Source organism: Spea bombifrons, chromosome 5, assembly GCF_027358695.1.
Source record: "Spea bombifrons isolate aSpeBom1 chromosome 5, aSpeBom1.2.pri, whole genome shotgun sequence".
In the NCBI taxonomy this organism is placed as follows: domain Eukaryota; kingdom Metazoa; phylum Chordata; class Amphibia; order Anura; family Pelobatidae; genus Spea; species Spea bombifrons.
The window spans coordinates 40,121,003-40,144,011 of record NC_071091.1 but is presented as its reverse complement, the minus strand read 5'-3'; the positions used below and the strand labels follow the sequence as shown (position 1 = coordinate 40,144,011).

Genomic DNA, 23,009 nt, shown 5'->3' with positions numbered 1-23,009 from the left:
CCCTCAAGCATGTCATTCCCATCTAGACATCCCTAATACCTGAGGTTTTCCCACACTAAAGCTTTGTTGACATCTTAACTACGTTTGTTCAATCTTGATTACCCTTTTTAATGCTTTGTGTACCCACACAATTTATCCATGGCATTTTATACAATCTTAATTTGTATAGTCAATCATTTAATATGAGTAATATGTTTTTTTTTTTTTGTTTTTTTTTAAACAATGAAAAGTGCACTTCTCGGTGGGAATAAAAACACAACCTGATTTATTTTCAACATCCCCCGAATAGAATGCACAAGGTTTTTAATTCTAAAATGCTCGCTTACATAATACACTATTTTTTGTAATTTTAAAAATTTAGGCCTGGAGGTCCTAACAGGGTCTGTCCTGCCAGAGAATAAACAAACTGTTCACCGTTATTTAAATTACATGCCAGACATCATATGCACTTTTAATGTATATGATAGCTGAATGTTCCCTTTAAATTTTAATGTGGTTTTTGCAGAACCTTCCCATCTATCCCTTCCCATCTACCTAGCTTGAAGGAGATACATATGACCCCCCACCTCATCCAATCCAGTATCACAAAAGAGTTGCCATATATTTAGATCGAAATACTTGCAACAACATTTTTATTTTGCATGTATTAATAATATAGAAGATAATGAATAAGAAGTAAGGAACCGGTCGCTTTACCTCCTTTATCCAACAGAATTTTCACTAAGGGCAACCGTATCTTGCTGGTGGGATCCACGCAACCTATGACACTCCCAATATTGACGTTAGGAAGGCGGCATTTTTTAAACAATCCCTGATGTGCATCTTTTGTTTCTCCAGTGGCATTTCTAGTAAGGAGAAGCAAAATCTCATGCCACTTTTCCTGAGATATTAATTGATCTATGAGGCCTTGAATAAAAGACTCTGGGATGTCGCAAGTCAATTTCGCGGGGATTTCTGTAAATTAAATAGAACATTATGATAATAGTTGTTAAAGGTGTGGTTCAACTTAGACAAAACATTAAATGTATTGCAACAACCTACCACAATATGGATGAAGCAAAATGTTGCAAATGAAAAGGTTTCTGGGGAGAATGATGATCCCCATATAAACATAAACAACATTTTTAATGTTTTAAATGAAAGTTTAAAAATCACAACTTTATATTGGTAAAAATTGTATTCATCTTCAGAGGGTAAAATGGGCACTTCAGCCAACATATTAACTTTAAAGTATATGATAGCAGAGAGGTCCCTTTAACTTTTGTGGTGTCCTCATTGCAAATACATGGAGGGATTCTGCACAATCCTCATATGCATTTGCCTCTTCCCTACTCCCCAGCTAGTTGTCATGCAGAAGATGTGTTTGGTCAACCACATCTCCTGGCACATGATATACTTACTCCCAGTTAGCTTCGGTACTAGCTCAGCAAAAGCATGGGGTGAGGGCACCTCTGTGTGCACGCGCTTTCAGAAGCCAAAAAGGATGTGTGAAACTTCAGGACACAGAGGTGGTAGACTGCTGTAGTTTCTTTATAAGCTTTCTTTTCCTTGGTATGTTTAATGAATGCATTTGAAAGTAGGTTAATATGCATTCATTGTTAAGAGGCTCCCTGGGACAGTGGAGTGTCCCTTTAATAAAATAATGGGTATTGATGTAATTGACATTTCCTTTTCTTGCAGCAGACAGGGTGTTTTTGGGTTCCCACCCTATTGTACATTGCAAACAATGCTGAGTCAAACTATTCTCGAGGGACATAATACTAAAAGGGTTTTGGGATTTCATGTATTATCATGTAAGTAATAATGCAGAAACACTATGTGTCACTGAACAGCCTGCATGTGTTCTAATGAAAACGAGATGCAGTTTTCAAGGCTTGGAATGACATTTTTGATTAATTGTCCTGCACTTCACCTACTTGTGACTGTCATAAAATTTTTTACCTATCTTCATTAATAACTTCAGATTATTCAGTATGTTCCCGGTACCCAGTTTTCACTACAACCGATTTTACTTTGGTCCGAAAACCAATGAGTACATTACGTTTCAGGTTTCAGAATTACTGTGAATATTTTACAGAACCCCCATGGCTGCCTATAAATGGTTATGAGAAAAGTATGACTAGACAAATTTTAATTTATAATGACACGGAGTCTCACACTATGCATTACTCTTTTCTTTAATTTAACAGCAGCAAAGAACATAAAGCGTTAATACCAAAAAAGAACCAATAATAAGCCTACAACATTCCCCTCCATATAAAGTAGGCTGTAATCCAAAGCTCCTCCTTTTTTCTTTGCTGCTCCCTCAGATAAGCAGAGGCGTATCTAGGGTATGGAACCTATGGCTCCTTACATAGGCGCCATTTGAAAGGGGAGGAGGAGAGAGCAACCGCTCTGCGCCCCTCGTTAAAAGCCGCTCACTGGTGCCCGCTGCTTTAGTTCTGAGCGCCTAAATATGACGTCATATTAAGGCGCTCAGCAGTGAAGCAGCGGGCACCGCAGCAGTGCAAAAAGGCAGAAGCCTCGTGTTCCCGTCGCTGGACCTCAAGGTGAGAACTACAAAGGGGGAGAGGGATTAGGGAGTGATAAGGGAGGGAGAGGGGTTAGGGAGTGATAAGGGAGGGAGAGGGGTTAGGGAGTGATAAGGGAGGGAGAGGGGTTAGGGAGGGTTAGGGAGTGATGAGGGAGGGAGAGGGGTTAGAGAGTGATAAGGGAGGGAGAGGGGTTAGAGAGTGATGAGGGAGGGAGAGGGGTTAGAGAGTGATAAGGGAGGGAGAGGGGTTAGAGAGTGATAAGGGAGGGAGAGGGGTTAGAGAGTGATAAAGGAGGGAGAGGGTTAGGGAGTGATAAAGGAGGGAGAGGGGTTAGGGAGTCATAAGGGAGGGAGAGGGGTTAGGGAGTTATAAGGGAAGGAGAGGGGTTAGAGAGTGATAAGGGAGGGAGAGGGGTTAGAGAGTGATAAGGGAGGGAGAGGGGTTAGAGAGTGATGAGGGAGGGAGAGGGGTTAGAGAGTGATGAGGGAGGGAGAGGGGTTAGAGAGTGATGAGGGAGGGAGAGGGGTTAGAGAGTGATGAGGGAGGGAGAGGGGTTAGAGAGTGATAAAGGAGGGAGAGGGTTAGGGAGTGATAAGGGAGGGAGAGGGGTTAGAGAGTGATAAGGGAGGGAGAGGGGTTAGAGAGTGATAAGGGAGGGAGAGGGGTTAGAGAGTGATAAGGGAGGGAGAGGGGTTAGAGAGTGATAAGGGAGGGAGAGGGGTTAGGGAGTGATAAGGGAAGGAGAGGGGTTAGGGAGTGATAAGGGAAGGAGATGGGTTAGAGAGTGATAAGGGAAGGAGAGGGGTTAGAGAGTGATATAAGTAAAGAGTGGATTAATGTGTGCATGCATTGAGTGAATGAGGGAGAGCATGAGTTAATGTGTGGATGAATTGTCTGAATGAGGGAGAGCATGAGTTAATGTGTGGATAAATTGTCTGAATGAGGGAGAGCATGAGTTAATGTGTGGATGAATTGTCTGAATGAGGGAGAGCATGAGTTAATGTGTGGATTTGTTGTCTGAATGAAAGTGTGAATTAGTGAGTGACTGTAAAAGTGTTTGTGTATCATAGATGTATAATTGTGGAAGGGCAAAGATGGCACTAGCAGGAGGTTTGAGCCTTGGGGACCAAGATGGCACAGGCATGGTATATATGGGACAAAGATGGCACAGGCCGGACTGTTTGGGGACAGAGTTGACTTGTGCTGGGCTATTTGGGGACAAATATGGCAAATCTTATGTGTGTGTAATTTGGGTGCTGCTCAGGTTCTATGCGGGCAGTGTGGACGCCAGGGCTGGCTTTGGGGTGTGCAACCTGTGATCTATGTCTGTAATTTAGGGGGTTTTAAATATACCTTTTAATGCTGTGTTTTTATGTGAATTCCAATTGATCTATACCTGCAAAGCTGGGTTTTGTGTTATTCTGTAGATCCATATCTGCTATGCTATGTTTCCATACATTATTTATGTATACCTGCAAATACAGGGTTAATATGTCTTATTCAGTTGATTAATACCTGCAATGCTGTTTCCATGTATTTATTTGATCTATACCTGCGATGCTACGTTTTATATATTATTATTGTATACCTGCAAATATAGGATTTGTATGTCTGATTCTGTTTATTTGATATATATATATATATATATATATATATATATATATATATATAATATACCTTCAGTGCTGAGATCACAAGTGAATTTCAATTGATCTGGGTTTGTGTGTTGATCTATACCTGCTATCGGCAGCAGGGTCTAATATTTATATATATATGGGCAGCAGGGGCTAATAAATGGTTTTTAGATATTTGGACGGGCGCAATTTCAGTGCGATGCTACGTTTCATATATTATTATTGTATACCTGCAAATATAGGATTTGTATGTCTGATTCTGTTTATTTGATATATATACCTTCAGTGCTGAGATCACAAGTGAATTTCAATTGATCTGGGTTTGTGTGTTGATCTATACCTGCTATCGGCAGCAGGGTCTAATATTTATATATATATGGGCAGCAGGGGCTAATGGTTTTTAGATATTTGGACAGGGGCGCAATTTCAGTGCTTGCCATAGGCGCTATTTTCGGTAGATACGCCTCTGCAGATAAGTACACAGTTTGTTTGAATTGTCTCTTGTATTTAATGTTATTACCTTACCTTCAATCTTCCTTTTTTTTCTCCGTTGGGGACGGTGGTGTCCCCTCCTCTCCCTCTCTATCCTTATTTGGTTGTTTAGAGGGTGCAGCTGCATCTAATATTGTTAGGTCTTTGTTTCTGTTCGCCATTTTCTTGTAGCCCTATGTAACTTTTTTCCTATTTTCATGGCTTCTAGTGCTTAAGACTCCATGTAGCTCTTGTGGCGGACATTTTATTGGAGTTGCGAAGCTGTTTTTTCCCTTTTTAGAAGTAACCATGACGTACTTTGGCGTGATTTTCGCGACGTCTACATCGTCATTACGTACCCTGCGTCCTGTGAGGTTGGTTAGACACTTGTGAGTTCTGTTACCTGCTCTTTGAGTTTGCTCCCTGGCTCAACCATTGCCACAGAACGGCGTAAAGCCATTCTTCTAAAATTTGATCACAAATTGGGGTGAGGCCGGTAATAAATTTACAACGCTTTTGTTTGTTACCAACACTTCAAAATGGAGGGCATTCACTGTCGCATATTTGACAGTCCCTACAGCGGTGGACCATCAAAAGGCTAGGCTTCCACTTCAACTGGGAGAAGTCATGCCTGACCCCCCGCTCAGACTATGGAATTTTTGGGATTCCAGATCAATTCCATTCATGGCTCTCTTCACCTCTCAACATCAAAGGTAAAATCTATCAAAAAGGAGATGAAGAAGGTGTTAGCATGGCCCTTGATCACTATTCACCACCTAGCATGGGTCATCGGTCTCCTCCCTGCACCAGTACAGGGTATTTTTCCAGGTCCACTTCACTCCGCTACAAAGGCTAAAAAATCGATCGATGAGCCAGGGTCTCACTTACGATCATGTAGTCTCAGTGGATGCAGAAGGAACTGACATGGTGACATGGTGGTTAGAACACATAGAGGCTTGGAACGGTCGCGCTATTTTTGGCTCGGCCCCAGACATAGTTATAGACTCAGACGCCAGCCTAGCAGATTGGGGCGCGGGTTGCGCAGATACCTCCACAGGAGGAAGATGGTCACATCGGGAACAGAACTTGTATATCGATTGCCTAGAACTCCTAGCAGGTTTGTTCACCCTGCGGACTTTCTTACATGGTGTAGTCCGTTTCTCCATCATGCTTCGGATGGACAATATGTCAGTGGTTCAATATGTAAATGATCTTGGGGGCACAAGGTCCCAACCCCTGGCAACAGAGTTGCATTCGAGATTTCTCAAGGACTCCAGCGATAGGCGGCTTCATCAGCGGGTTCTTCTAACGATCCTGGAACTTTGGGGTCCGCTGGATATGGATCTTTTCACGTCTCAGCTGAACACTCAGCTTCCGAGGTTTTTCAGCCGGAGACCAGCTCCAGAGGCGCTAACTGGTCCTCATAACACCTTATTGGAGCTCCCAGTCGTGGTTTCCGACACTTTTAGAGATGTAGATATTCCTTGATTCCTTCCTACATTCCCGGCTCTCCTGGTGAACTCGGTGGGGGAATTATATCCCCTTCTCCCTCAAGGCCAACTACAATTGATGGCTTGGCTGGAAACAACTGAAAACAGTTGGATCCCGTTCTTGCACCTGTGAGCTCTATTCTTCTTTTTCTGTCAGAATTGTTCGAACAAGGTTGAACATATCGCACAGTCAACTTGTACAGATCTGCTATCTCAGGAAGTCATAATGGCTTTAAAGGAATACCAGCAGGTAAACATTCCACTGTATGTCGTCTCCTGAAAGGCGTTCGTATGGCCCGTCCTCCTCAACCTAAATATTCAGGTATGGGACGTTAATTTGATCTTACATATGTTTAATGTTTGATCTCCTAACTCAAAGTTGTCATTGTATCAATTATGTGCCAAACTTGTTACCTGTTCTGTCTTGTCTCCTGTAAAAGGGTATCAGATGCCAGAGCACTAGATATTACCAGACCATCGTTTACCCCTGAGTGGATTCAGTGTGATAAATCCTGGCGCTAAAGCTGCCAGAGGAGCTCAGTGCCGGCGACCTATAGAGTCGCCTATACCGACCTTTACCTCCTGATGCTGAATCTTGGCCTGAGGAGGTTCCAGGAGTTAAAGGTCCGTACGAGCGACTCCATTGGTCATTGGCAGGGGCCTCTTCTGGCATCAACCAATGAAGGGCAGCTGCTCTGATGGAAACCTGTAGGATCGTGTTAACACATGCGATGCTAATTGGACAAGGTAGGCTAGAGGCAGTGACTTGTATCGGGGAAGGAACCAGGGAGATTAGGTAGCATATATGAACGAAGACTAATACGAGGATTCTTCGTGTTGTGCTTCTTCGTCTTCGTGTACGTTTACCCGCTGCCATATTAGTTTATTCGGCATTCGGTTTGAACAACAAAAATGCACTATTTGTGTTCGTTTTCATGTTCTCCTGAATACAAATGCACAAGTCTAGTGCTAAACCTAAAAAAGCTTGTCCTCCCAAAAGCCACTAAATCATACACCAAAAAGAGGTTGGCACACCAAAAATGCATATAAAGTATATTTGGCACAATTAATTATATTACATAGTATCAATCACAATCAATTACAATGAATAGGATACATCAATAGGTACCATTCAGAAACATGATTGTACAAATGAAGCAACCAAGTTATCACTGGGTGAAGATATCAGAAGGCTGTACCTTAGCTTCCCTTAACAAAGTGCCATGCCTTGACAAATTGTTATAAATATTCTTAGCGTTCTGGCTTTTGTGATTTAAATTCCAGATTATTGTAATCAGCGATTTTAAAAAAGCATTTTTTTTTACCTTTCACGGTGGACAGGACTTGCAGAAAATGAGTAACGGTATTGTGTTTTAAGAGTTTTGTGATTTGGTCAGTTTGTGTGCTGTTCTGCTCGCAGAAATCTACAAACTGTTCCAGGGCACTGGCAAAAGATGCTGGTTCATCCTCCAGAGCAGCAGCTTCATGCTTATCTGCAAACAATGCAAGAAAATATTTAAAAATTGCTTAATCTTGCAAGCTAACATGAATCTGAATTTCAATGGATTAAAAAAAGTTAGTTTCTCAAATCTTGCCACCTAACCAGTTTTCAATAATATTCACGAAATGCATGGAGTGAAACAAATGAGATCCTATTGCAAATATATTAATCACATATTGTGAATAATTAAAACTAAATAATTTACTAAAATCATTTACTAGCTAATAAAGCTCTCAAAATAGCAGTAGTTATGAAATCTTCACCTAAATAGCTAAAATACATATAGTTCATCCTTGAAATTGACATTGCTTTGGAAGCATCCAGTTTAAAAGTATACCTCACAGAAGACAGCAGTGGCAGGGCCAAGATCCTATCTAGAAAGTATGTTATTCTCTTCTTTTGCACTTTTGACAGACTGCCTAATTTAAAGTAAAAAAGTAGTTCAATATAGGAGATGTTTTAGAGAAATATTCACCCACATCCTGGGAAAGTTAGGAATCTTTTAAACAGGCATTTGTCGGTTACAAATATGTATATAATTCTTATTTTAATTTGTAAGCACAATTCCATGGGTTTGTTTAGTGTAAAATTGAGGATGTGGGAAAAGATAACACAGCCAAACACAGTATTTTTAACCGATTCTTGCTGAAAAAATGTTTAGCAGCATCTCCCGAGTACAGTGATACCACCCATGTATGGGTTTGTCTGGTGTTTGGGGGCTAAAAGGCCACATTTGGGAAGTGAACCCCCTCCTATTTTGGTCAGTCTGTGCCTATGCCCTATCTTTGAGCCTGGCACTCCAATTTACCCAATCAAACCATTCTTTTTTTTTTTTTTTTTTAATTAGACACCCCTTAACTCATGTCAAGATTTTTGGGAAGATACAGCGCTAATATTAGCATTTGCTCATAATAATAAACTTTTTTTACTAATATTTTTATTTTACTAATATTTACTAATATATTTTTTTTATATATTTTACACATTGTGATTAGAAAGCTGGGCTCCAGTACCTGCATTCAACCTGCAAGGGTCTGGAGACCCTCTAGCGAACTTTTCCAACTTTGTTTTTTTTTTTTTTTTTTAAAGTATGCGCCGCCATCTTGCGCGTCCTGGGGTGAGTGTTCAGTGTTTCTGAATGCCTCGTTATCGAGGCATTTCAGCGACACCATTGAAGTTTAGGAGGCGATCAACTCTTTTAAAACGGGCGTCTGCTGTCCTACAGTGTATGGCGGATGTTGACCCCCCCCAGGGAGGGGCCAGACATCTCGGTGTTGCTGAATGCCTTGATATCGAGACATTACAGCAACACCGTTTAAGCGAAGAAAGGCATCTGACCGTTTTTGCGTGACGTGCCTGACCCGTCAATGGGCGTTAAGGGTAAACTGCAAAATACTGTATATAAACACTGAGAAAACAACCCAACAACACCGCAGTACAGTGAAATAAAAGTCTGTCTATGATTCAGTCTAGGGCTGCAACTAACGATTATTTTAATAATCGATTAGTTGGCCGATTATTTATTCGATTAATCGATTAATCGGATAAAAAAAATGCAATTTTTTTTAATTTAAAATAATAAAAACGTACAATGGCCTCTCTCTCTATTCACCTTCTTATTTTACTGACATAATGATAAAAGCTACAAGAACCCAAACACAGTATTTCTCAAACTAGGTTTTAATACAAAGTTATTAGTAAATAATAATTCATATGTTAACTATTTTTCATATTTAATAAAAACTATGAGAAAAAAGCCTTGTTTATATTATTTTATTTACCAAACTGCCCCCAGTTATGCACATCTGACCCCCAGCTTGCCACTCATATGTCCCCATATATGCCTTATACCTCCTATATGCCAGAGATTCCACTGTGCCCCCTGATATGCCACTGTGCCCCCGATATGCCTTATACTCCTTATATGCAACTGAGCCCCCTGATATACCTTTTACCCCCAGATATGTCTTATGCCCCCCTGATATGCCTAATATCAATATGTCTTATACCCCTATATGCCTTATAACTTCAAATATGCCACTCGCCCCCATTTATGCCTTATACCTCCCTATATGCCACTGTGCACCCTGATATGCCACTCCACCCCTCATAAATGCCCTGCACCACCCTGAAATTCATTATACTCCCTGATTCACCACTCTGCCTCCCCCAGATATGCCACTCTGAAATTCATTATACCCCCTATACACCACTCTACCTCCCCCTATACACAACTCTAACTCCCCCAGATATGCCATTCTGCCTCCCTGAAATTCATTATACCCCCGTACACCACTCTGCTACCCTGAAATTCATTATACCCCCATACACCGCTATAACTCACCCATACACTACTCTGCCTCCAACCCCCTCCCATTTACCACTCTGCCTCCTCCCCCTCCCATATACCACTCTGCCTCCTCCCCCTCCCATGCACCACTCTGCCTCCTCCCCCTCCCATACACCACTCTGCCTCCTCCCCCCTCCCATACTCCACTCTGCCTCCTCCCCCCTCCCATACTCCACTCTGCCTCCTCCCCCCTCCCATACTCCACTCTGCCTCCTCCCCCTTCCCCCTCCCATACACCACTTTGCCTCCTCCCCCCTCCCATATACCACTCTGGCTCCTCCCCCTCCCATACACCACTCTGCCTCCTCCCCCCTCCCATACTCCACTCTGCCTCCTCCCCCCTCCCATACTCCACTCTGCCTCCTCCCCCTTCCCCCTCCCATACACCACTTTGCCTCCTCCCCCCTCCCATATACCACTCTGCCTCCTCCCCCTCCCATATACCACTCTGCCTCCTCCCCCTCCCATGCACCACTCTGCCTCCTCCCCCTCCCATACACCACTCTGCCTCCTCCCCCCTCCCATACTCCACTCTGCCTCCTCCCCCCTCCCATACTCCACTCTGCCTCCTCCCCCCTCCCATACTCCACTCTGCCTCCTCCCCCTTCCCCCTCCCATACACCACTTTGCCTCCTCCCCCCTCCCATATACCACTCTGGCTCCTCCCCCTCCCATACACCACTTTGCCTCCTCCCCCCTCCCATACACCACTCTGGCTCCTCCCATACACCACTCTGGCTCCTCCCCCTCCCATACACCACTCTGCCTCCTCCCCCCTCCCATACACCACTCTGCCTCCTGTCAGCAACGGAGGTTCATAAGACACCAGGGAGCCGGGGAGAGGCAGTGGTGTATGGGAGGGGGAGGAGCCAGAGTGGTGTATGGGGAGGGTGGCTCCCATACACCCCTCTGACTCCTCCCCCTCCCATACACTGCTCTGCCTCTCTCCCGACTCCCTGGTGTTTTGTGAACCTCCGTTGCTGACAGGCACTTTCACTGCAGCTTCATAGAAGCCTCCGTGTAAGTGAAGGGCAGTAACGGAGGCTGTCTGTGCGATGCAGACCCCCACCAGCTGACAGAGAGGATGATCCTCTGCAGGAGACCTCGATTCTCTGTCAGCCAGTGGGGGTCTGCGCGATGCGCACAGACAGCCTCCATTACTGCCCTTCACTTACGCTGAGGCTTCTATGAAGCTGCAGTGAAAGTGCCTGTCAGCAACGGAGGTTCACAAAACACCAGGGAGTCGGGAGAGAGGCAGAGCAGTGTATGGGAGGGGGGAGGAGTCAGAGGGGTGTATGGGAGGGGGGGAGAGAGACGGAAGTGAGAGACCGGCCGACAGTGAGGGGAATCCAGGTCCCCTGCAGAGTTGCGGGGGATATGGATTCTAGTGTTATAATCCGATCTCTGTTTGAGGTCGGATTATATAAGGAGAGGAGTTTTTCAGAGCGTTTGCTCTGAAAAAACCTCTTTTTATAATTGAAAAAAATCGATTCTACTAATCGATAATGAAAATCGCTGTCAATGATTTTAATTATCGATTATTATCGATTTTATCAATTAGTTGTTTCAGCCCTTATTCAGTCACAAAAGTCTTTGTCAAGTGTATATATTTATACATTTACAAGAGCTATGTTTTACAATGTACAGCGACAGAGAATTGCCCTGTCAGTAAAAAAGGGAGATAAAACATTGTTTTAGATATATAAATGAGAAAAGGAAAGTAAAACAAGGGTTAGTTAGATTAAAAACAAAAGGAGGAAGGTATGTAGAAGAGGATAAAGGTCTAGCTGACTGCCTCAATTGATATTTCGCTTCAGTTTTTACAAATGAAAATTAGGGAAAGAGACCTCAGTTAGGAAAAAAAAGAGCCATTTGATGCATGTGAGTTTATCGAGGTGGAGGTTCTACTTCAGTTGCCAAAGGTAAAGACAAATAAGTTGATGGGGCCTGATGGGATACACCCGAAGGTAGTGTACTAGCAAAACCGTTAACCGATCTATTTAACCAGTCATTGGTAACGGGAGTCGTCCTAGGGGTTTGGAAATTAGCGAATGTTGTGCCCATTCACAAAAAAAAGGCAGTAGGGCCAGCAGAGGCGTATATAGGGTATGGCAGCCATGGCACAAGCCCCTGCTCCCTATATATATATATATATATATATATAGGGAGCAGGGGCTAGTAAATGGGTTTTAGATATTTGGACAGGGGCACAATTTCATTGCTTGCCATAGGCGCTATTTTCAGTAGATATGCCTCTGAAGGCCAGTAAGTCTTACATCTGTAGTGGGGAAATTAATGGAAACTATGTTAAAGGATAGGATTGTTGAACGTCTGAAGTCACATGGATTTCAAGATCAAAAACAACATGGGTTTACCTCAGGAAGATCATGCTAAACAAATCTTATTAATTTTTTTGATTGGGTGACTAAAGTAATTGATCAAGGCGGTACAGCAGACATTGCGGATCTGTATTTCAGTAAGGCATTTGACACTGTCCCACACAGAAGACATAAATAAACTGAGATCTCTGAGTTTAGATCCCAATCTTGTTGAATGGATTGGGAGCGGCTGAGTGTTGTAATCAATGGCGTATTTTCAGAGCAAGGTTTTGTTACCAGTGGGGTACCTCAAGGATCTGTACTTGGACCCATTCTCTTTAATATTTTTATTAGTGATATTGCAGAAGGTCTTGATGGAAAGGTATGTCTTTTTGCTGACGACACAAAGATTTGCAACAGGGTTGATGTTCCTGAAGGGATAAGCCAGTTGGCAAATGATTTAGATAAACTGGGAAAATGGTCAGAGCTGTGGCAACTGGCATTTAATGTGGATAAATGCAAAGTAATCTAGGGCATAAAAACCCAAGGGCAGAGTATAGAATATTTGATACTGTCCTAACCTCAACTTGCGAGGAAAGGGATTTAGGGTTAATTGTTTCTGAGGAATTAAAGGTAGGCAGACAATGCAGTAGAGCAGCAGGTAATGCTAGCAGAATGCTTGGTTGTATAGCAATAGGCATTAGCAGTAGAAAGAGGGAAGTGCTCATGCTGTTGTACAGATCACTGGTGAGACCCCACTTGGAGTATTGTGTACAGTACCGGAGGCCGTATCTCCAGAAGGATATAGATATGTTGGAGAAAGTTCAGAAAAGGGCTACTAAAATGGTTCATGGATAACAGGATAAAACTTACCAGGAAAGTTTAAAGGATCTTAACATATATAGCCTGGAAGAAAGGCGTGACAGGAGGGATACGATAGAAACATTTAAATACTTAAAGGGAATCAACAAGATAAAGGAAGAGAGTTTATTTAAACGGAGAAATACTACCACAACAAGAGGACATAGCTAGAGGGGCAAAGGTTTAAAGGTAACATCAGGAACTAGTAGTACTGGATGCATGGAATAGCCTTCCAGCAGAAGTGGTATATGTTAGTACAGTGAAGATATTTAAGCAAGCATGGGATAGGCATAAGGCTAAGCTAGATATAGGATAAGGACAGGTACTAAGGAAAGTACTCAGAGGTTGGGCAGACTGGATGGGCCTTATGGTTCTTATCTGCCTTTCACTTTCTATGTTTATATCTATGATTCAGTCACAAAAGTCTTTGTCAAGCCTATATTTATACATTTACATATGAGTTATGTTTTACAATGTAAAGCGACAGCCAGATAATGCTGGACAAAGAATACTATATTAAAGGAAAAGTCTACTGTCCCCTACAGCACCACCAGGGAAGAATGCATATGAACCACTTCGCGCCAACAGGGCGTACTATTATGTACTATTTTTTTCAGGACAAGAAGGGCTTTTCATTCTTTAGATGTCATTATTTTGACTGTATCATATCATTTTCTATATAAAAAAGTATAAAATAAGGTGAAAATTTTACTTGAAAAATCTTTTACTTATCTCTAAAAACTAATGAAAAAACCCGCTAAATAGATTCTACTAATACCCAATGTTTTTCTTTGCTTTTTTCTGCACATTATGGGGGCAATAAATACAAGTAGCATTTTGCTATTTCAAAACCATTTTTTTTCCAAATCTGGTAATTCTTCCTCTTTCTGCTATTTTTTGGTATCTAGACTAGACACCCCAGGGTATTTCAAATGCTAGTATTTTTCCATGTACTAATTCTACCACCAGTCTTGTTTGTAGTTTTACTTCAGGTGTGTATTAACAGGTCCTGGTATATGTCACTGTTACACAACACCCCTATATGTGTTCAGCAATATCTCCTGAGTACAGTGATACCCCACATGCATGGGTTTGCCTGACTGGGGGCAAAAGAGCCACATTTGGGGCAGGTGCATTTTTCAATGTTGCACTTTGACAATTGGTGATCCACTGCCAATATCCTATTTGGTACATCTTTGAGCCGGGGCAATTAAATGTGCCCAATACAATCATATATTTTTGAAAACTAGACACCCCAGGGTATTTCAAATGCTTGTATTTTAACTTTTTCTATGCACTAATTCTACCACCAGCCTTTGTCAAAGTTTGCTGTAGGATTTTGTGTGTATTTTTCTCACACACATTGTACTTTAGGAATACATTTATAGCTCCTGGTATACGTCACTGACACACCCAATAGGTGTTCAGCAACATCTGCGTACAGCGATACCCCACATGCATGGGTTTGTCTGGTAGTTTGGGGGCCTAACAGATAACGTGGCACTCCTTACCAGAGCCCATAGTCTGTAGGAAGGAGGCTGGCACTCAGTCCCCTCCAGGAGCCCATGGCATGGAGGCTTCTGTGACAGCCACATTTAGGAACATGTGCATTTTTCAAATTGGAAATTAAACATGTGGTCATCCTCCCCCCTGTGTTAATTGGGACATTGTTAAACCCAGCCAATTCATGTTACTCCATTAACTTGCATGGTTGTATGCAGTACCTGTATTCAACCTGCAAGGGGACCCAGAGTTCTCAGGAGTGGCTGGAGAGACCCTCTTGGAAACCTTTTGCAACTTCCTTTTTTTTAAAGGACGCCCCGTGTTTGGTGTCCCTGAATGATTTGCTATTGAGGCATTTCAGCTACACCATTAAAGTGATCGCCTCCTAAACTATTTTAAAACAGGCATCCCCTGATGCTGATCTCGGTGTTGCTGAATGACTCAACATCAAGGAATTAGAGCGACACCGTTTGGGTGCAGAAAGTAAACGTAGATCGTTTTCTGCACCCGTTTAAAGCTATGACGATCCTGGCACGTCAATTGTCACTAACTGACCGTCAATTGATATAAAGGGGATAAATCTTACAGAGGTAAACAATTTTAGCAGCCCCAATTTCCCTCTCATGAAGTATACACTGCAAAAGCAATGCCAATGCCTCTGCAGAAGTGATGTAAATTATGATAGGCTGTATAAAATTAGCAAAACATCTGTATTGATGAATCACTGATGGCATTTAAGATCACATTATGGGGTGAAATTGCAGTACAGTCTATACCTGCAATGAGGAACGAGTATGTTCTGTTGACTATGCACACCAAAATGGCACATGTTTTAGTACAAAAAGGTTGCTGTCTGTTTGGCCCCAAATTTCTGTGTACAACACTTATATATTATACAAAAAGCTTGTCACAGGAAAGAAGATCTTTTTTTATTTAAGTTTATTTCTAATTTTCTTTTTTATGATTCTTCCCACCTGCTTCAAATACTCCAGAAATGGAGTATGAGTTTACTTACTACTGCCCTTCCTTCCTGACAAGTACTGTAATACACTCACAGGCTACAGTTTAAAAGGTTTTAAACGGTTTAAAAAATATGGTTGGTTTACTTATTAAATAGAATATTAAAAATATACACTATTTAATGGTTTATGCTAATTTGTAGGGCACTACCCTCAAAAATGGAAGATTTGAAGACATTTCAAATTGGCACATAACTTGCACAAAAATCCTATGCAAAGTTTTGATTTGTCTAAATAACAAAAAACTACCGTATTTGCTCGATTATAAGACGACCCTGATTATAAGACGACCCCCCAAAATCTAAATATTAATTTAGGAAAAAAACAAAAAGCCTGAATATAAGACTACCCTATAGGAAAAAAAGTTTTACTAGTAAATATTAATTCATGTTAACAATATTTTCATATTTAATAAAAGCTATGATTGAGAAAAATATATATTTTTTTATTTCCTTTTATTTGCCAACCTGCCCCCCCAGTTATGCACATCTGCCCCCAGGGTTGCCACTCTGCCCCCAGAAATGCCTTATACCCCCTATTTGCCACTCTGCCCCATGATATGCCTTTTAATCCCCTATATGCCAGAGTGGCATATAGGGGGTTAAAAGGCATATCATGGGGCAGAGTGGCATATAGGGGGTTAAAAGGCATTTCTGGAGATATATATATAACTGCTAACAGCAATCACACCCCTATCAAGCCAAGGCAGCCAGTACATGCTGGAACCTAGGATGATAGGAGTGTGAGTACAGCCTCCCTATGCCATGCTACCACCACCACCCTTACACATCCATACTAACACACACTCATTCACAAACATTTAAATACTCATTCATTCCATTAATCACATATACACACACACGCTCAAACCCCCCAGCCCCCCACCCCCTTACCTGAACTGCTGATCTCTCACTCAAGACTTCTGCAGGGGCCCGCTGTGCGTGCAACTTCTCTGGCCCCGCCCCCAGAGGAAGGAGGGGGGAGGCAGAGTTTTGTGACACGCTGCTAGCTTCTTGTTCTCCTGCTGCTCGCGACCAAAGCCCGGTAAGTAGCATGGCCCCACCGGACATTTTGAGGTCTGATTAGTAGACGACCTCGATTATAAGACGAGGGGTATTTTTCAGAGCATTTGCTCTGAAAAAAACCTCGTCTTATAATCGAGCAAATACGGTATGTTTATGGGGCATTTCCATAATGAAGCTTTGGTGTATTTGTTTGTAGTCACACTTAACCTGTGTAAGAAGTAATACAGAAGTGTTTTTGAACAATCTGCAGAAAATTAGTACTACATAACAATTTGGCATTTATATGTGGCAAAATGCTCCAAGGTAAATACACCGGATTTTCTGCTTCCAAGAAATATATACCGTATTTGCTCGATTATAAGACGAGGTTTTTTTCAGAGCAAATGCTCTGAAAAATACCCCTTGTCTTCTAATCGGGGTCGTCTTCTAATCAGACCTCAAATAGAGGTCTGATTATGAGACTAAGATCCAGATCCCCCGCACCGCTGCAGGGGACCTGGATCCTCCTGTCTCCCCCCCCCCCCGCCATTTAACCCCCCCCACACACACACACACACTTACCGGTGCTTCCTGCTGTATTGCCGGGGCACCGGGTTGACGTCTACGCGATTCGCGTAGACAACGTCCGCTGCAGCCGGAAGGAGGTGTGGCTAGCAGCGGGAGTTGTCTGCGTCAATTGCGCAAATCCTTCCCCGACTGTCAGAGATCAGAGTTCCCAGCACCGGTGCCGGGAACTCTGATCTCTGACAGCGGGGAAGGTATCCGCAACGGACGCAGACAAATCCCCGCTGCCAACTCCACCTCCTTCCGGCTTCAGCGGAAGGAGACGTCAACCAGCTGCCCCGGGAATACAGCAGGAAATTGGAAGCACCGGTAAGTGTGTGTGTGTGTGTGTGTGTGTTACATAGGGCATTTCTGGAATGCCTTATACCCCTATATGCCACTCTGGCACTTAGGGGGTTAAAAGGCATATTATGGGGCAGAGTGGCATATAGGGAGGTATAAGGCATTTCAGGAGGCAGAGTGGCGTTAAGGGGGCATTTAATAGAGCACTCTGCCTCCTGAAATGCCTTATACCTCCCTATATGCCACACTGCCCCATAATATGCCTTTTAACCCCCTAAATGCCAGAGTGGCATATAGGGGTATAAGGCATTTCTGGAGGCAGAGTGCTCTATACAATGCCTTTTAACTCCCTTAATGCCACTCTGCCTCCTGGAATGCCTTATACCTCCCTATATGTCACTCTGCCCCATAATATGCATTTTAACCCCCCTAAATGCCAGAATGGGATATAGGGGTATAAGGCATTTCTGGAGGCAGAGTGGCACATAGGGGGTCAAAAGGCATACCATGGGGCACAGTGGCATATAGAGGGTTAAAAGGCATATCATGGGCCACAGTGCCATATTGGTGTGGCAAGCCTGGGGGCAGATGTGCGTAACTGGGGGACAGGTTGGAAAATACAAGGAAATAAAAACAAAAAAATATTTTACTCAATCATAGCTTTTATTAAAAAAATTGTTTACATGAATTAACATTTACTGGTAAAACTTTTTTCCTTTAGGGTCGTCTTATATTCAGGCTTTTTCTTTTTTTCCTAAGTTAATATTCAGATTTTGGGGGGTCGTCTTATAATCAGGGTCGTCTTATAATCGAGCAAATACAGTACTTTTGTGGGGTTAAGTTAAACTGATGGACTGCGAAATTTTTACAAAAGAGACATAGGCCCAGCAAAAAAAAAGGAAATTGAAAATTCAATTTGGAACTTGTAATGGCCATGTTGTGATTTTTGGCCTGTATAGTCCAAATAACCAAAAAAATATGGGGTATTTCACAAGCATAAAATAAATGTTACAACACATTGTAGCTGAAATTTGGGATAAGATGGTTGCATGGCAAGTGTCCAAATGCTCCTAGGAAAATACCCTGGGTTGTCTGCTAGTCAAAATTTTGGCTCCGTATTAATATACTGAAACAAAAATCTACACGCTCTTATATTTACCATTTAGCCAGAAGTATATTATGTAAATTATACATTTCAAAATGTGTTTTTGCCAACTACTTTAGTGTAAATTTAATATTACTATAGTATAAAATTGTATCAAAAGAAAGCGTATCTTTCCTGAAAAATCACAGAATATAATTTGTGTGGGTGAATTAACCCCATCAGTCCCAGGGGTTTTGGTACCTCAAGTGCCAGAGTAATTTTGCCATTTTTGCGGTATGTCAGTTCAGCGATTTTTTCCCCTTTCCTGCAAATAGTGTACCCATGTAAACTATATATTGTTTTTCTCAAGGGGAGAGAGGGCTTTCTATAATTACCATAGTTAGATAATTAGCTGAAAATTGAGGATGAGAAAATTAGTAAAATCTAGCAAATTTTTTATATACCGTATTTGCTCGATTATAAGACGACCCTGATTATAAGACGACCCCCCAAAATCTGAATATTAATTTATGAAAAAAAGAAAGCCTGAAGACAAGACGACCCTATAGGAAAAGTTTTACCAGTAAATGTTAATTCATGTAAACTATGTGAACAATTGTTTGTTAATAAAAGCTATTTTCAGCCTGCCCCCCCCAGTTATGCACATCTGCCCCAGAAATGCCTTATACCCCATTTATGCCACTGTGCCCCATGATATGCCTTTTAACCCTCTAAATGCCACTGTGCTCCGCTATATGCCTTTTAACCCTCTATATGCCACTGTGCCCCATGATATGCCTTTAACCCTATATGCCACTGTGCCCCATGATATGCCTTTTGACCCCCTATGTGCCACTCTGCCTCCAGAAATGCCTTATACCCCTATATGCCACTCTGGCATTTAGGGGGTTAAAAGGCATATTATGGGGCAGAGTGGCATATAGGGAGGTATAGGGCATTTCAGGAGGCAGAGTGGCGTATAGAGGGTTAAAAGGCATTTCTGGCAGCAGAGTGGCATTAATGGAGGTTAAAAGGCATTTCACAGAGCACTCTGCCTCCAGAAATGCCTTATGCCCCCATTTAACATTCCCTCCCCCTCCCTCCTCCAAACTTACCGGAGCTTCTGAGTCCCCGGTGCTTAGTCCGGGCAGCGTGTAGAGCTCTACGTGAATTGAGTAGAGCTCTACACGCTGCCCGGACTGAGCACCGGGGCCTCAGAAGCACCAGTAAGTTGGGGGGGCATACACAGGAGGATCCAGGTCCCCTGCATCGCTGCAGGGGATCTGGATCTTAGTCTCATAGTCAGACCTATTTGAGGTCTGATTATAACACGAACCCGATTATAAGACGATTATAAGACGAGGGTATTTTTCAGAGCACCGGCACTCCGGCACCGGCAGGCGGACCGCCGCTTGCGGACGCCGGGTTCCCAATCCCTCAGTTCCCGGTCCGCGGTAGCCGGAAGCCCCAGACCCCTTCCCGGTAGGCAAAGAATCTGCCACCGGCACGGGACTCAAGGGGTTGAGTCTGAGGATTCCCCGGCCGGCATACTTACCTCCTCTTCTGGCGGCGACTGCAGGAACGCTATGCCGCGTGGCTGGTATCGAGGTGGTGATGGATGGCTGAGGGCTCGGTCGTGATGTCACCTTGGAGGCGGGGTTTCTGATTGGTGCCGGCTTTAAAAAAACAGAAATCCGTTTCTCCTGCACCCTGTTGTGGTCCTTTACTTTGTTTGTTGCTGTGCTCCTGATCTTCGTTATTATTGACCCTTTGCCTGCCTGACTACTCTATGGAGTTTGATTCTGTACCTCTGCCCGGTGATTAGTGTACCAGTTTGGCTTGTCTGACTACCCGCTCCGTGTCTCGACCCTCTGGCTTGTTCGACTACCTGATCCGTGTACAAGTTTGGCTTGCCTGACTACCCGCTCCGTGTCTCGACCTTCTGGCTTGTTCTACTACCCTCGGTCCAATTCTACCTGTGGGGTTCGTCTGGAGATTTCTTCACCTTATCTACTCAGTACCTATATCTACCTGCCTGCACTTGGCCTCCTTACTGTTGGGATCCTCTAAGTCCTGGTTCTCTGTTACTAAGGGACCCTCCCTTGGTATCAGGGGATTGGGCAGAATAACTCCTGCGGTGAGTGCCATTGTGCGGGTAGTCCTGACAGTATTTTTTCTTTCTAGAGGGTCATATCCATCCCTTACATATAGTACCCTATAGGGTAGTATTTTTTATACTTATGGCTTAATGGGTTTGGGGGTTGTGAACGAAGGCAGGGGGTTATACTTTTTAGATGCTGTGTTAGGGCAATGGGATGTAAGGGTTTTCTTGTTTTTTTTTTTATTATCTTTTTTATTATTTTAAATTGTTTTCAGTGCAGCATGGTTAGAGGTCCTCTTAGGGACCTCTTGAACATGTTATTAATGCCAATGATGTCACAATGACATCACTTAGCTCACTTTATTGTTTATTTTTTATTATTATTTATTGTATTTTAGTGATTTTTTTTATTGTTAAAAAAGAGCACTAACTTTTTTTTCTTTTGATTCATGTTTCAACCTGGTTTCTCACTCTCCTCCCTGCGATCCCCCTGCACCGATCCCCATAGACTTGCATAGTCATCGGAGCGATCGGATATCCCAGCAGAAAGACCCTGCAGGGATATCCTGTCCTCCGATGAGCTTCTGGGTGATGTCAGCAGTGACACGACCCGGAAGGGAATACCTGATCGCGGTATCGACATTTAAAACTTTAACAGTTTTCTGGCGTTCCCACCGGCAGCTGTTACAGGCGATCGCGAAGCAGAAAGCAGCGATGCTGGTTTCTGCTGCCAGAGGTGAGCCCAGGCTGTCAAGAAGGTCAGGACGTACCGGTACATCCATAAGGGTTTATTGAGATGCGTTTTATGGACGTACCAGTACATCCATAGGGGACTGAAGGGGTAAAACATGGACAAGAAGAATCAACTATTGAAAAAACAACTTGTTGCAACTATTTTCTATGACATGATAAACACCAAAACTACTGCTAAGGCTTAAGCATGAAAATAGTAAGAATAATTGCGCTGATGCGATAGGTACCTGATGGTCTTGTGGGCTCAGATGCAAAGGGTCTCTGTTTTTCTGTATGTTTATTTATTATAGATTCTGCTTTGAAGTTTCTGTTTTTCTTTATTACAGCCGAGACATCTAATCCTTCTCGATTTGTGATACCAGGGTCACATCCATAATCCAGGAGAATCTTTACATTTTGTGCTTGACCTACATAGAGTAGAATAAATACTTCACAATAATGACACCGTTGGAGAAAGCACTCTAGCAGATAATTTGTGTTACAAAACATTCCACCTCAGCAACCTCACTATCCATTATTAAGTGCCAATCCTGGCGACTTTAAGTTGGCTCAACATATTGAATTCAGCCTTAGTGGGGAATATCAATGGGCTTGATAGCTATGTGTAAAGATGTTGAGGGCTTAAGTTGAAAGCCAATGTTTCCTGTTTAATTTTTTATTAGCGAATAAACCACTCAGTCTTTTATTTTACAATGAAAGCAGACCATCAATTAAGACAAATCATAAGAGTCACAGGAAATCTGTTCATAAACAGGACCATGCATAGGACACGTGGTCATGCGTTCAGATTGGAAGAAAGGAGATTTAGACTAAAGCAGAGGAAAGGGTTTTTTACAGTAAGGACAATAAGGATGTGGAATTCTCTGCCTGCAGAGGTATTTTTATCGGAGTCTGTACAGACGTTTAAACTGCAACTGGGTGGATACCTGGAAAAAGATAATATTCAAGGATATAATCTTTAATTATGGGGAAACAGCTTATTGATCCAAGGAGAAATCTGACTGCCATTTTGGGGTCAAGAAGGAATTTTTTTCCCTGGTTAGTGCAAAATTGGAAAGAGCGAAACCGGGGTTTTTTTTTTTTTGCCTTCTTTTGGATCAACAGCTACAAATTAACAGATATAGGAAAGGCTGAACTTGATGGACGCATGTCTTTTTTCAGCCTATGTAACTATATGTAGGTTTGCAGTAAAGCATGAATAGTGGTCCAGACACTTACGCTTCATTGTGTAGTGCATAGAGACTGGCGAAGATGCTACTATGTGTAAAAGTGTATTGCCATTTTCATCTTTTTGATTAATTTGATTCTTCATAGCAGATGTCTTCCTCAGCACAAGTTCCAGGAGGTTGTAATCACCTGAAAAAAAATTACATAATACATTGGAGCTGACTGGTGATAAATATACACGTGTCAGGAGATCTGTTAGACAGAATCTACTGCAAGGCCAATTTCTGGGAGCGGTGGCAAATGCACAAGGTGGGATTATGCAGATTCCCCCTATGCATTTGCAAGGTGGGGA

At 42.6% G+C, this 23,009-nt stretch overlaps 1 protein-coding gene across 1 annotated transcript in view; it reads right to left on the bottom strand.

Moving 5' to 3' along the window:
* Window positions 1-23,009, bottom strand: part of TRANK1 (tetratricopeptide repeat and ankyrin repeat containing 1) — an 80,424-nt gene that overhangs the window by 42,347 nt on the left and 15,068 nt on the right. Inside the window, exons 8-11 of the mRNA XM_053468276.1 lie at window positions 22,709-22,846; window positions 21,718-21,897; window positions 7,455-7,622; window positions 697-954 (exon numbers count right to left, since the gene is read on the bottom strand). Of these exons, the coding sequence (XP_053324251.1) occupies window positions 697-954; window positions 7,455-7,622; window positions 21,718-21,897; window positions 22,709-22,846 (744 nt within the window). The remainder of the gene's footprint in view (window positions 1-696; window positions 955-7,454; window positions 7,623-21,717; window positions 21,898-22,708; window positions 22,847-23,009) is intronic.